Source organism: Lolium perenne, chromosome 7 (genome assembly GCF_019359855.2).
Source record: "Lolium perenne isolate Kyuss_39 chromosome 7, Kyuss_2.0, whole genome shotgun sequence".
Lineage (NCBI taxonomy): Eukaryota > Viridiplantae > Streptophyta > Magnoliopsida > Poales > Poaceae > Lolium > Lolium perenne.
Genome location: NC_067250.2, coordinates 92,276,670 through 92,289,270, shown reverse-complemented (window position 1 = coordinate 92,289,270; position 12,601 = coordinate 92,276,670). Strand labels below are relative to the sequence as shown.

At 46.4% G+C, this 12,601-nt stretch overlaps 2 protein-coding genes across 2 annotated transcripts; one reads left to right on the top strand and one right to left on the bottom strand.

Moving 5' to 3' along the window:
* The first annotated feature begins 2,064 nt into the window (after positions 1–2,064).
* LOC127316659 (uncharacterized) lies at positions 2,065–6,307 on the top strand. The gene is made up of 5 exons (XM_051347105.2): positions 2,065–2,219; positions 2,320–2,517; positions 2,610–2,735; positions 3,355–4,011; positions 4,581–6,307. The coding sequence occupies exons 1-5, from the start codon at positions 2,186–2,188 to the stop codon at positions 6,098–6,100; spliced, it is 2,535 nt and encodes an 844-aa protein (XP_051203065.1). The 5' UTR covers positions 2,065–2,185; the 3' UTR covers positions 6,101–6,307.
* A 605-nt stretch (positions 6,308–6,912) lies between these two features.
* LOC127316660 (70 kDa peptidyl-prolyl isomerase) lies at positions 6,913–11,630 on the bottom strand. The gene is made up of 13 exons (XM_051347106.2): positions 11,332–11,630; positions 10,269–10,355; positions 9,354–9,614; positions 9,197–9,271; positions 9,025–9,105; positions 8,684–8,878; positions 8,472–8,561; positions 8,182–8,357; positions 7,967–8,089; positions 7,705–7,851; positions 7,499–7,626; positions 7,284–7,401; positions 6,913–7,185 (listed from the first exon to the last, which is right to left on the bottom strand). The coding sequence occupies exons 1-13, from the start codon at positions 11,525–11,527 to the stop codon at positions 7,177–7,179; spliced, it is 1,686 nt and encodes a 561-aa protein (XP_051203066.1). The 5' UTR covers positions 11,528–11,630; the 3' UTR covers positions 6,913–7,176.
* Between the last annotated feature and the right edge of the window lie 971 nt (positions 11,631–12,601).

The window sequence follows — 12,601 nt, the reverse complement described above, 5'->3', positions numbered from 1 at the left end:
ACGTTGTTAACCAAGGTAGCTAGCAAAGAGACGAATTGGCAGATGTAGATCGGCAATGAGCACACGCAACAGTTCGACGACAGGCTGAACCGTCCAAATTATATCTTTCTCAGTAAGATCTACCGCAACGTGTCGAGTACATATCTTCTAACCCTTGCTCAAGCTGCGTAAAGATGATGCAATGGTCCACAGCAAAGTTGACATGAAAAGGGGGAGGAAAAGGCCGGTCCAAAGGGCCAATAATGCATGGGATTGAGTACTTGTCTCTCCCCCGAAAAAATGTTTAGTACCCGTGTAACAACACATCCAATGATTCAGTCACGCCGTTTGCGCCCTTCCCTGGCTGGCAGCTTCCAATGATTCAATCACGACGCCACCATTGCATTGCATTGCATTGCTTGCGTCCGTCCTCGGAGCCAATCAGCTTGTATGTCACACGGCTGGTCGGAAGCTGCCAGCAGTGAGCACATGCAGTAGGCCCTCGTCCAACCGTGCCTCTGACGTGGTAACATCGCATCGCCACATTTGCCCAAGTGAGTGAGAGCATCACCGGCGATGTAAAATACATCAAAAATGTAATTATACATCACCTATTTTAGCTAGTTTTCTTAATTTTTACATCATGCATAATACATCACATCACATGTGCTACAAAAATTTATATAAAGTTCAAACTTTGGCGTATTTTAAATAAAATTCGACGTCAATAAATAATTAAACATTGCAATTTCGACACCGATAGTTCTTTTCTAGATAGTTTTCCATATATACTTTGACATTTCGACACTTTGACCCTCGATACTCGATACTCGACACTCGACACTTTTCCAACCTAGAAACCTAGTCCCAAAACTCGTCGCCCTCCGAATCCTCATCGGCTTCGTGGATAATCGACTCCCAAAAGTTGGTGTCCATCTCCATGTTCGACAAGAACTCGTGAACGACGGCCGAAGAATCGGCAGATGAGGTGGATGCCGAAGGACCTACAGCATTAGAAGCTCCGCCGGTAGCAACAACTTGCTTCACGACCAAGTGGGCGTAGAAGTCCAGCTCCGCCTGCACGAGCTCCTGGTGAGCGGCATGGGACCACGCCATGGCCACCTTGTTGGCCCTGGCAGATGGACATCCGCATGTACTCACAACGGACATGGCGCTCCAGATCATCGTTGCGGATGACACCGAACGGCGGCATGGGGAACTCCGCCTCCTCGGGGCTCTGCACATCGGGGGAGTTGACCGGGCCATGCGGCATGTCGAGCCGCCACAGCATCGCGTCGTATGGGCAAGGGGGAGGGGGAGGAAGACAAAGTGGCAATTGGGGAGGCATGCATGCATGACCTTTTTACGCGACCAGGTGTGATATATATTTGAATTACATGTTGCAAATTATACTTAACGTGATGTAATATTTTTGGCTGTTTTTGCATGTACATCACCGTTGGAGACTTGGAGTCCTTTTTGGCCTGGGATGATGTATATGAGGAGTAGTGTTTTTACACATACATTGATGATTATTCGTTTTGTAAAGAAGATTTTTTTTTATCTGTAGTCTGGTCATTCCGTCACACGGAAAAGAAACCTCCGTCACTGCACGAAACCTGCACATTCTTCGCGGATGCATGGAAAAACCTACGTTACGATATTGCACGATAGTTCAGACGCATGGGCGACGGCAGAATTTCTTTCCCAAAAATTGACAAGGAACAAAGCGGGTGAGAAAGATAGGCGACCCCTGGCGCAGGTTTCGTGACCTGCTCGGAGCAAAGAATCCTTCCTTTGCCGTTGCCGGCCACGTGGGCCCCCCCAGCGCCTGTGAGGAATCTCGGCCGCTTTTTTACCTCCTATCACCACCCGCATCCTCACCGTCCATTTCCCATCCAATCCGCACCCGACGGCCCAGATCTCCCGCGCGGAAAGCACGGGCAAGGCCGCAACCGCACGGAAACGACCGGGGGGCCCTGCACCGCGGCTCACCGTTAATTTATCGCTGACGCGTGGGCCCCGGGAGGTGGGCCCGGGCGGCGTGGGTTGCCCCTACCCGCAGCACAAGACCCCAACGCGGCCAGTCACGCGGCACTCGAGACTGCTGGTTACTCCTACTACTGCTACTCCCCCTCCGCCGCCATTGCCGAGCGCAGCGCAGCGCACCGCCGGACCGACCGAGACCGCTCCTCGCCTCGCCGCCATGGAGACCGCGGCCCAGAAGAGCGCCGCCTCCGGTGAGCCCGCATTGCGGCGGTTCTTGCTCTTCTTTTTGGTTGCTTTGGACCTTTGGTGTGATTTGGTTTAACGGGGTGGCTGGCGGTTCCCGGCGCGCAGGGGGAGGGGACGGCGGCCACCTCTGCCACCTCTGCGGGTACAAGTACGCCAGCGCGCACCCCAGCGCCAAGCACCGCCGCGCGCACAAGAAGAACTGCGGTAACGGCGGCGGCGGAGGCGCCAAGTCGCCGCCCGCTGCCGCCGCCGCCCCGGCGGAGGAGGCGGTGGAGGAGCGCCAGGGCAAGAAGTTGCTCCTAGGTACCGCGCGGTTACACTACCTCCTCCCTGTCTCAGGTTGGTTGCTTCGTCCGCTGTGTTCTTGGCCTGATGCGTTTGCGTGTCTGTCCCAGACCTAGATGAGCGCGAAGCCGAGGCAGGAGAGGGAAATGCGGCGGCTGCTTCGGATTCCGGCGCCGGCTTGCCCGGATCTGCGCTGGATGCCGCGAACGCGGTCGTGGACGGCGACAACAACGGAGGTCTGTTCCAATTAGCTCTCCCCAAACATCCCCGCTAATTTTTTACCTTGTCACAAAAAAAATTGCCAACCGTAATTATTCGGTGGGGAATTCGCCGCTGCTACTTCTTTTTTCCACCCACGCTACTCAATTTCGCATGTGCAGAGGAGAGCTTCCATAATTCAGCGACGAAATCGTACTGACAGTCCAGGCTGGAGCACAGCGGTTTCCTGTCTTCCCGAGTAGCGTTCGCAATAATGCGGCGGATTGCGTACTTGTCAGCTTCGGATTAGGATAACATTCCTCGGGATAATGATGGTTTGGAACTCCCAAACCTTGTGTGTACATCATACATACACGCCAAAGTTTGGTGGAGAATTATGCGGTCTAGTAGATTAGAAGTGAGGCCGGCAGCTTCACGCTTGGTACTAGTACTAGGCATCTTGTGTAATTGTCTCCTTCCTGAGCTGGCAGCATAACGTCGCTGCCACAAAGTCTAGGTCCGTTTAAATATTCACTGCTGGTACAATATGTGTACACTTTCTTCAATGCTCATCTCACCACTGTTATTCTCTTGCGATGCATTACAACTATATTACTACTGTGTTTGATTTACCCTGTGGATTTCTTTCCTTGGCAGTGCACACTTCTCCTGATAGCAATGTAGTCCCAGTCACCATCAATGATGTCACTTCTGAAGTGGTTCCTAAGGCTAATGGAGCTGAGATTCAGACTGAAGTTGCAATTCCGCTATCTGAAAATGCGCCTCATGTTGAAGATCTGCCGTCATCTGAATCACATGTTACTGCTGGTCAGAGTCAGGATGCTTCCGCTGCTTCCCAGCATCAGTCAGAGCCTGAAGATGGTGCAAGGTTCAGTCCAGACCTCTCTGCTGATGAAATAAGCAAGTCAGATTGTCAGTCTGTGGCAGCGGGTGCCGCTGCTGGTGAAATTGCTGAGGGGCAGAGTGCTACTACAGTTGAGGAAGACATAACTGCCAGTAACTTAGGTGTGGTTACGGTAGAACAAATCCCCGGTGAAGAGACTCAATCCAAGGAGGAAACTGGCTCAGTTGAGCAAGCACTCGGGAGTGAGGAGCCTTCTACTGATAAGCATGTCCCCACAGATGATACCAGCGGTGTTGATTTACCTGAACTTGTTTCTGGTGGTTGTCATTTGGAGGCAGCAGATGCTGTCGAAATGCCGCAGCAAACTGATCCTACCTCTGTGGTAGCAGAACAGCTGACAAACTCCAAGCAGGCGGACCTTCAAGAAGGGCAAAGTTATCCTATTGCAGGTGAGATTTTGAATTTTTGTGTTGTTGTTCGTCTATTCTGTACTTTATACTATTCTTTTCACTCGGTTGCAAAAATTTGGTATGAAGTGGTAAAGTCTAGTTGGGGGCTTTTTTGCTAGTTCAGCTATCATACTTCGTCTTTGTGCATTATGCTCATAGGGAGCAATATATGTCATAATGGTAGTCCTAAATATGATGACATTGTTAGGGTCGTTGTTGTTTCATCAAAATCACAAAGTCAATCTCATCTCTGCTTGAAATTTAATTATACAGCTTCATTAGAGGGCCTTAGTGCCCAATCGTGCAGCCCTATCTTCTAGAAAAGCTATGCAATGCCATTAGGGTAAAATTGGAACACAGTTATTGTACAAGTAGCAATATGTGTTTGTGGATTGACAAGTTAATCTAGCAAAGAGATACCATATGGTCGTGAAAACATGTTAATAGATATCTACCACTTAGTTTATATAGGTGATGTATAAGAAGGGGTCCTTTTAGTGATAGGAAAAAAATACTTTGTCTTGTGTGACCTTTTGTTTATGAACTGACATTCAACGTGCATTCTGCAGATGAGGTCGTCCAAGCTGCATGGACTGCAACAGGACCTGATGATAATACTGGTGATCTTACAAAGAAAGATCTCCCTGAAGTGACAATGGAAGATGGCATACAGAGTGATTCGAGTCATCCAAGTACCATTTTCATTGCATCTCAGACTGACCTAGTAGAGCCTAGCTCAGACCCTACTTCTCATGATATCAATGTGATAAGTAGCAAGGAGGATCTTGACGAGAACATACCGAATGAGAATGTTAGTGCAGACATTAATTTTCGTGATACAACTGAGGCGCAAAGCGTGGACGCTGAGGAAACCACTTCTCATGAGACTAAAGCAGTGTGCAGTACAGAAAATACTGAAGAGATTAAGCAGATCGAACAAATTACTGCAGAAGCTAGTCCTACAGAGTCCAGCGTATTACACTGTACAAGTAGCGTTGAAGAAAAGGAACTGATTGAAGAGGTAGTAGCAGATCCTGCTTCTTACAAGGTTGATGTCATAAGCAGCAGAGACATAGTTGTGGAAAAGGAAGAGAGTGATGAATATGTGGGAACTGCTCAGGAGATAAATGTGGTGGATGTCCCAGCCAATGTTGGATTAGAGAAGCACGATGAAGAAACTACCAGAGGCCCTGCTGCCTGTGAGACTGATATAATGAACACCACAGATAATGTTGAAGAAAAGAAGCAAATTGAAGAAACTACCACAGATCCTGCTCATGCTATCAGCGTGATACACAGCCCTAGCAATGATGACAAGGTGGAGAATGTAGACATGAGTGAGGTCCCCAGCTCTAATGCTGCGGTGGACGGCACGGATAATGTTAAAGAGAAGGATGAGGACCCAGCCTCTTATAACATGGATGCAGTAGGCGCTGTTGATGTCGTTGAAGTAAAGAAGCAGGAAGAAGAGGTAACTGCAGAACCTAATCGTCCTGAGATCAACGCGGTACACACCGTTGACATTGTCAAGGAAAAGGAGAGTGAAGAGCCCGCTGCGTCTTGCAAGACCGATGCCGGAAGCAATGCAAATTCTATCCTTGCGGTGGACCCTAGTTCCCATGAGAATAACACATCACAGGGCACTGATGATGCTGAAGAAGTCGCTGCACTCCATGCTGGTGATAACATCGCTGCAGCACAAAGCACGGATGATGTTGCAGACAAGAAGCATGAGGAGGAGACCACCGGCGCAGACATCAAAATCACGGGGAGTGCAAATGGCGACCAGAATGAAGAGATCACAGACAAAGAAATGACAATAGATTCAGATAAGAGCCATGTCTCCTTGAAGTCCCTTCTCTCCGAGAAAGGCATGGAAACTACTAAGGAAAAGAAGGCCACCAGCACCAAGGACAGAGTGCTGTCATTCAGGCGCCGATCATCGAAGGATAACCCTTCTCCCGGGAAGCCAGGTTCTGTGGAGCAGGACTGGAACTCTCCTGCGAGGTTGCTGCCGGTGGAGAAGTCGCCGAAGGGGAAGAAACAGCCGTGGATGCCGTTTATTTGCTGCCACTCCATGAACAACTGACCAGGCCCAGGGTCTTTCAGTATCTGGGCATGTCAGGCAAACCTCTGTTTGGCTCACATTAGTTTTCGTTGTTGGTGTGGTAGGCTTGTTCAGGTTTGTAAATGGTCATTCCGGTTCGTTTTGTGTGTGCCCGCACTGATATTAATGTTTCAAATGTGCTCCTGTTTAAAACCAGTGCGATTTTGAATCAAACTTCCTATTAAATCATTGAAACGCCATCACAATTTGTTTGGACTTGCCTGGTTATCTAACTTTGGTAGTCACGTGACCTGTGTTTGGATAATCATTTTGGAAGTTTAAATTAAACTCTTCAAATGTCATATATTTAGGAATGGAGGAAGTACCTGGTAATATTTATGGGGAGGCGTTTTGGCTTCTCGATACGTATATGCTCCGAGGATGAGCAGTAAATCGGTGCCTAAAATAGTGATTTTCGGAGCTTATGCAGTCGAGGAAACTTAAGATTTGTTATGAAAATTTACACGCTGAATGGACATGTTTAAATTATCTTCTCCTCAATTTCAAATTAACTTACACAGCTTTATCTAAGATATGGATGTATCTACACATGGAAATACATATAGAAACATAAATCCATATCTAGCCAAAACTGCATTAGTTAATTTAGAATCTAGCCAAAACTGTGTTAGTTAATTTGGAAAGGAGGTAGTATTTTATATATTTTAAAGCAACATTGTGTCACTGTTATAGTTGCTTATATGTTTATCGGATATTTGAAGTTAAACAAGCGTAAGTGTAGAACTGAGTAATCTTACTGCTCGCGCGCAAGCTGTTGGGGGAGGGTAATCACAAATTCACAACACAGGTTCATATTGAACTAAAGGGCAGCTATTGTCCAGAAAGCACACACTATCATGTGTAAGGTCCAAATATGCAAATTCTTAACACCCATTAATCGCCTTACAACCTCAAAACTGAAATTTCTCGTTAGTTTTTAGCCAGCCACTCCTAGCACATGTGTGCACCACGGATTTAGACCAGCCCACAGAACGAGCAGACAAGCCGGGTCCTTCCTCAAGTTGAGACTCCTATTCTTCCTTCAGTACCGCTCCAGTTCAAGCTTTCTGCGATTTGAGGAGATAATCGAATTAGATCCATTGTTGCATCAAAGCAAAATTAGAAAGCTGCAGCTTATAACAGTGAAAGATGCAGAGATGCTTACGCTTTCTTCCCCTGAAGGCTTGGTCATCTTAGAGAACATATTGCTGTAGAATTTGGCATCCTTCTTGTTGATCTCCTTGATCTTTTCCTTCAGAGTCTTGTATGTCAGTTTCACATCCCTGTCAGTAAGAAAGACATCATCAAAATCAAACTCAAGCCGGTACAACATTGTCGCTATCAAGTCACGGTTACTCAGTAAACCCCTTGTGCACTTGCCTGTTGTCAGGATCGATTTCAAGTGCCTTCTTAATGTCGATCTCTGCTAACTCTAGGTCAGCAAGTTGAGTGTAAGCTTGGGACCTTCTGTACAGAGCCTTGACATTTTGGCTATCCAGTTCCAGAACCTGTCAACAAAAACACTTGAGTTACCTTGGTTTATGACAATACTGGACATATCTTCGCAAGATCGGAGATCTAGGTACCTTAGTGCAAAGCTTCTCTGCTTGCTTATAGTCTTTCAGCTTCAGCTTGCAGGCAGCATTGTTTAAGTTGCAGGTGATCTTCAGTTGCTTGGATAGCTTCTTCTCATCTTCACTGAACGAAGTGTCATACTCAATGAATTTTGCAGCCTATAATTATTCAGATTTGAGATCAGCCAAACAAGCAACATAGAGAAGAAAGACAACCTAAGTAGAAGCATAAGACTCTAGTATTTTTACAGTTGTGAAATAGAAGATGTCAGACCTTCTCATAACGCTTAGAAGCTCTCGCATATTTGCTCAATTTGAACAAGGCATTGCCCTCTTCTTTCTTAACTCCAGCAGCCTCAATCTTCTCTGCGTTGTTCAAGTCCCATGACTCCTTATCCTACATATTAAGAAGATGCTCATAATTTTGACTGCACACAGAATGTTAAAGCAGAAGAGTGCACAACATGCATATCTCAAAGAGAAACATACCTTTACAAATGATACAAGCTCCACTTCATAAATCAAAGTGCTGTTTGCTGGAATCACAGCAAGATCCTGCTTCGACTCTGTTGAACCATAAGCATATTCAGGAGGAATAGTGACAAGAGCAATCTCGCCCTTCTTCATGTTTAGCACAGCACGATCAAGCCCCTCAATAACCGCCTCTGAAAAAAAAGTAAACAAAAAGGAACATGTTACTCTTGCAGTATCACAGTAAAGTTCAATCATCAATTAGCGTGACAAAAATAAGCATAGATAAAAGCAAAGAGACAAGGCACCTTCATCAGTCTTAAATTCAAGCGGCTCCTGTTCATCATGCCCCTTCTTCAAGAATACTGTGCCATCTTGAAGTTTTCCAGTTATTTTGACTGTCAACAGCAACATATAATTTAGTTATAACTCATTACAAGACAATTTATTGATACTCAAACTGAAATGACTCGTAGAGGTGCAGGCATGTTAAAACAAAAATCATCAAGGTTAAGCATACCTGTAACTAATGAACCCTCATTGGGACGTTCGTATCCCTCACCCTCCTTGAGAACTTTTTTAAGGATCTTCTTATCATCACCTATTTCTGTGACAGTCTTCCATGAAACCAACTCAAGGTCAACAAGAAGGCTAGCATTTGGTGGTACGGCGCCTTCCTCACCAGCTGCTGGTCTACCCATCTCACCAAATCCATCTGCCATTGCAAATCATCATCATCATCAAAGCCTTTTTGCCAAGCAAGTTGGGGTAGGCTAGATATGAAACCCAATTGCAAAGTTCTTAAAAAATGCCAGGAAAGGAAAAACCCTGCAATGGAAGGTTTAACATCAGATGGCTTACACTGTGGCTTGACCGTAAGGAGCACCTTCTCTGTTTTTTTCATGGTTTTGACAGCTTTGCCCAGTGCAGGACAGAAGTATCCTGAAACCAGATTCATATTTGTTAGGAGGCAGGGACAGAATAAAGCGCTTCCCGCAGGATATGTAGAGAAGAGTGGGGGAGAGATCATCACCATCTTTAACAGTAAACTCAACCCCCTCAGACTTGGATACAACAGTGCCATCCTCGAGCCGAGCCTCATATTTCACTAGCAATCCAGAACATGTTAGTTACAAAAATAAAGAAGCAAATTCATGTGATAGGAAGCTGTTTCAATTAGCAAAGATTACCTAATACTTCATCAGGATCCTTAGGGTTCTCCCATTTTTCTCCTTCCTTCAATATTTTCTTGAATATGCCACCATCTTTGCAAATGTCCCTGACACTGGTCCAAGAAAGCAGCTCAACATCGAACTGCAGCGTGGCATTGGCCGGAATAGTTGGAGGTGAACCAGCTTCGCCATAAGCCAATTCAGCAGGGATGGTGAAAAGAGCATTTTCCCCTTTCTTCATGGTCTTGATACCCAGATCCCATCCCTTTATTACTTCACCTGTACATAAGTTGACAACAAAGTAAAAACTGAGTATTGAGTATACACTGAATGCACAAACCACCTACCCCATATATAGAAACAAACTTGCCATTCTCGTCAACAAGTTAAATATAGACATGACTAAATAAACTCAAAATGAAACTACATTATCCCCTACTGGCACAGATATTATTTCCTGGATTAGCATTTAATCAATCACCAACAACTTGTGTCAAGCACTACAGTCCACTATCTATTCCTGAATGGGGATAAGACTGGCACATTATGGGGGAGCCATACACCAGAGAGCCCACAAGTGCTATAAAGGTCCCAGACAAATTTGTCAAATGAAGGATCACTTAATAATCTCCCAGTTGAAACAACTATAAGAAACCCCAGAACCCACTGTTATGTAATGCACCAGCTAAATGTTCGATGCTTTCTCATAACTATTTTGATTTGAGAATAACATAGAGTAATAGACTGGCAAACTGATGGAACTTGAAAACAGTACGAACCTGATTATGTGATGCAAAACATGTAAATTCATTAAAACTATGACTGAAACAAAAGTAAGCATGTGCAGAACACTGGTCACAATGACATCATATGGGGAACCTTATCCAAATATGAGAATACATATCATAAACATGAAAGGAGAAAGAATTGCACCTTGTCCCAACTTGAATTTGAAGGTGGTATCACGGTCACGGCTGGAGTCAAACTTTTTGCCATCAAGGAGGGTGCCCGTGTAATGCACTGAAATACCAACACAAAGGTACATCAGCCAAGCTTTAATCATCAAATTTCTTACCCAAAAGGATGAAGCATTATATGCATAATCTGTTCTAGCATTGAACATTAAATTCCTATCAAGCACCCAATAAGTCATACAGCGGTAGCTGAAACGTCATGTGACAAAAGTACTAGATCTCCCATTTAGAAAAGAAAAAAACTCCCGTTATCTCTTCATTCAAGCACTATCCATCTACAAAAAGTACAGGCATAAGTTCTCCTTCCATAGCAGACCATAATAGCAACACAATAGAGATACCAACAGCGAACTATGCTTGAACACATCAAGTACCAAACAAGCGGAATGCCGCAGAAATGGTTCGAACTTCACAGCTGAGAGATGACAGCGTGAGACAAATCATGCAATTTTCTCCTAGTTTCACCACTAATTTCCGCATCCCACAACAAATCATCTTACTCCCGAAGTAGGTGAGTGCCTTCAACACATGAAGACTTAAACTAGCCTAACATCGCCAGAAATTATTCAAAACAGCAGACCATAATAACAACACAATAGAGCTACCAACAGCGAACTCTGCTTGAACACATCAAGTACCAAACAAGCGGAATGCGGCAGAAATGATTCGAACTTCACAGCTGAGAGATGACAGCGTGAGACAAATCATGCAATTTTCTCCTATTTTCACCGCTAATTTCCGCATCCCACAACAAACCATCTTACTCCCGAAGTAAGCGAGTGACTTCAACACATGGAGACTTGTTAAACTAGCCTAACATCGCCAGAAATTATTCAAAATTCACAGACAACGGCATCGGCATGAGATAGTTTATCCACGAATTTATCCTAATTCGACCACCAGCTCCGCATCTCACAGCAAAACATCCCAATCCCAGAGCACCGCAAGCACTGGATCAAGCAGCAGCACGGCGAATCTGCGATTTGAGGGGGTAACTAAATAGTGGTGCGGGTATAATATACCTTCAACCTCGTCGCCGACCTCGGGGGTGTCCCACCCTTCGCCCTCCTTGAGCAGCTTCTTCTTAAGCCCCTGCTTCCCGATCTCCTTCTCCTCGCCCACCTTCATCACCGGCCCCTCGGCGCCGCCGAAGTCGCCCATCCCGTCCTCCCCCATCATCATGTCGTCGCCGGCGGGCATGTCGAAGTCGTCGTCCATGGCGGGTGGTGGGGCGAGATCTGCGGGTTGGGTTTCACTAGGGTTTGGACTTCGGAAGGTTCGGGAGAGAGAGAGAGAGAGAGAGAGAGCACGAGGGCGAGATGATGCGGGGAGAGGAGAGGGGATGAGGGTTTAAAGAAGAGAACTGAATTGGGCTTCTAGAGTGTTCCCAGGGTAATTGGAAATGGGGAATGGACGGCCGAGATGCGTCCGGGGTAGCACCGTGATCTTCAATGCGAACTGCGATGCACGTGATTTATGTACAGTACTTTTCTTAGGGGAGTTTAAATCTACTCTTGTTACTACATGGTTACAGGATAGCATCAAGATTTAAATCATTATTATTTTATATATATTAGGATAATACCCGTGCTTCGCTACGGCCAAACAAATACATAAATAATAAATTAGTATCTTAAAAGATAAAAGTTAAAAATCCAAAGTAGAAAGATGAACGGTAACAAAAGACCATTGACTCCCATCTTTTCTCCCAAATCTTCTAGGACGCGGTCTTTTCAATACTTGCGGTGCCCAGAAGCGTCGTAGTACTGGAGGAATTTGTACATGGCGTCGTCGACGACGTCCTGCTTGCCGCGCTTGTTGGGCTTGTCGACGGGATCGTCCTTCACCGCGCCGCTAGGCCCAGCTTCGCCGTCATCGGTGACATCGACGAGTGGCATCCCAGTCTCGCAGATGGACATGGCGATCGCCACGTCGACGTCGCCCTCCGGGCGTCCTTGTCGTTCAAGGACGCCATGAACGACGCGTGCAACCCTAGGCAATCCTCGGGGTCGTCGTTGCTGGCGATGAGGCGCTGCCGTAGCTCGTACTCCGCCATTTGTGCGGCCTTCGCCGCTTCCTCATCGTTCTGCTCCTCCTTCACCTCCGGCTTCGGAACGAGGAGGGCGTCGCCGGCGCGCCTCTGCTGCTGCCGCGCTGGCTCAAGGATAGTTATGTCGCTGCTACCGCGCCTCCGAATCACCGGCGGCGTCGCGTACTCGGGATCCTCCTTCACCTCGCGCTTCGGCACGATATACGGCTTGGCGCAGTGGGAGGAAGGCGTCGACCGCGCCG

Excerpts from the sequence above, each read along its gene's own strand:
- LOC127316659 (XM_051347105.2), top strand. The coding sequence starts at position 2,186 with ATGGAGACCGCGGCCCAGAAGAGCGCCGCCTCCG. Across the intron at positions 2,518-2,609 it reads GGGCAAGAAGTTGCTCCTAG|ACCTAGATGAGCGCGAAGCC; the intron begins GTACCGCGCGGT and ends TGTCTGTCCCAG. Across the intron at positions 2,736-3,354 it reads GGACGGCGACAACAACGGAG|TGCACACTTCTCCTGATAGC; the intron begins GTCTGTTCCAAT and ends TTTCCTTGGCAG.
- LOC127316660 (XM_051347106.2), bottom strand. The coding sequence starts at position 11,527 with ATGGACGACGACTTCGACATGCCCGCCGGCGACGACATGATGATGGGG. Across the intron at positions 8,090-8,181 it reads AGCTTGTATCATTTGTAAAG|GATAAGGAGTCATGGGACTT; the intron begins GTATGTTTCTCT and ends CTTAATATGTAG. Across the intron at positions 7,852-7,966 it reads CTTCTAAGCGTTATGAGAAG|GCTGCAAAATTCATTGAGTA; the intron begins GTCTGACATCTT and ends GAATAATTATAG.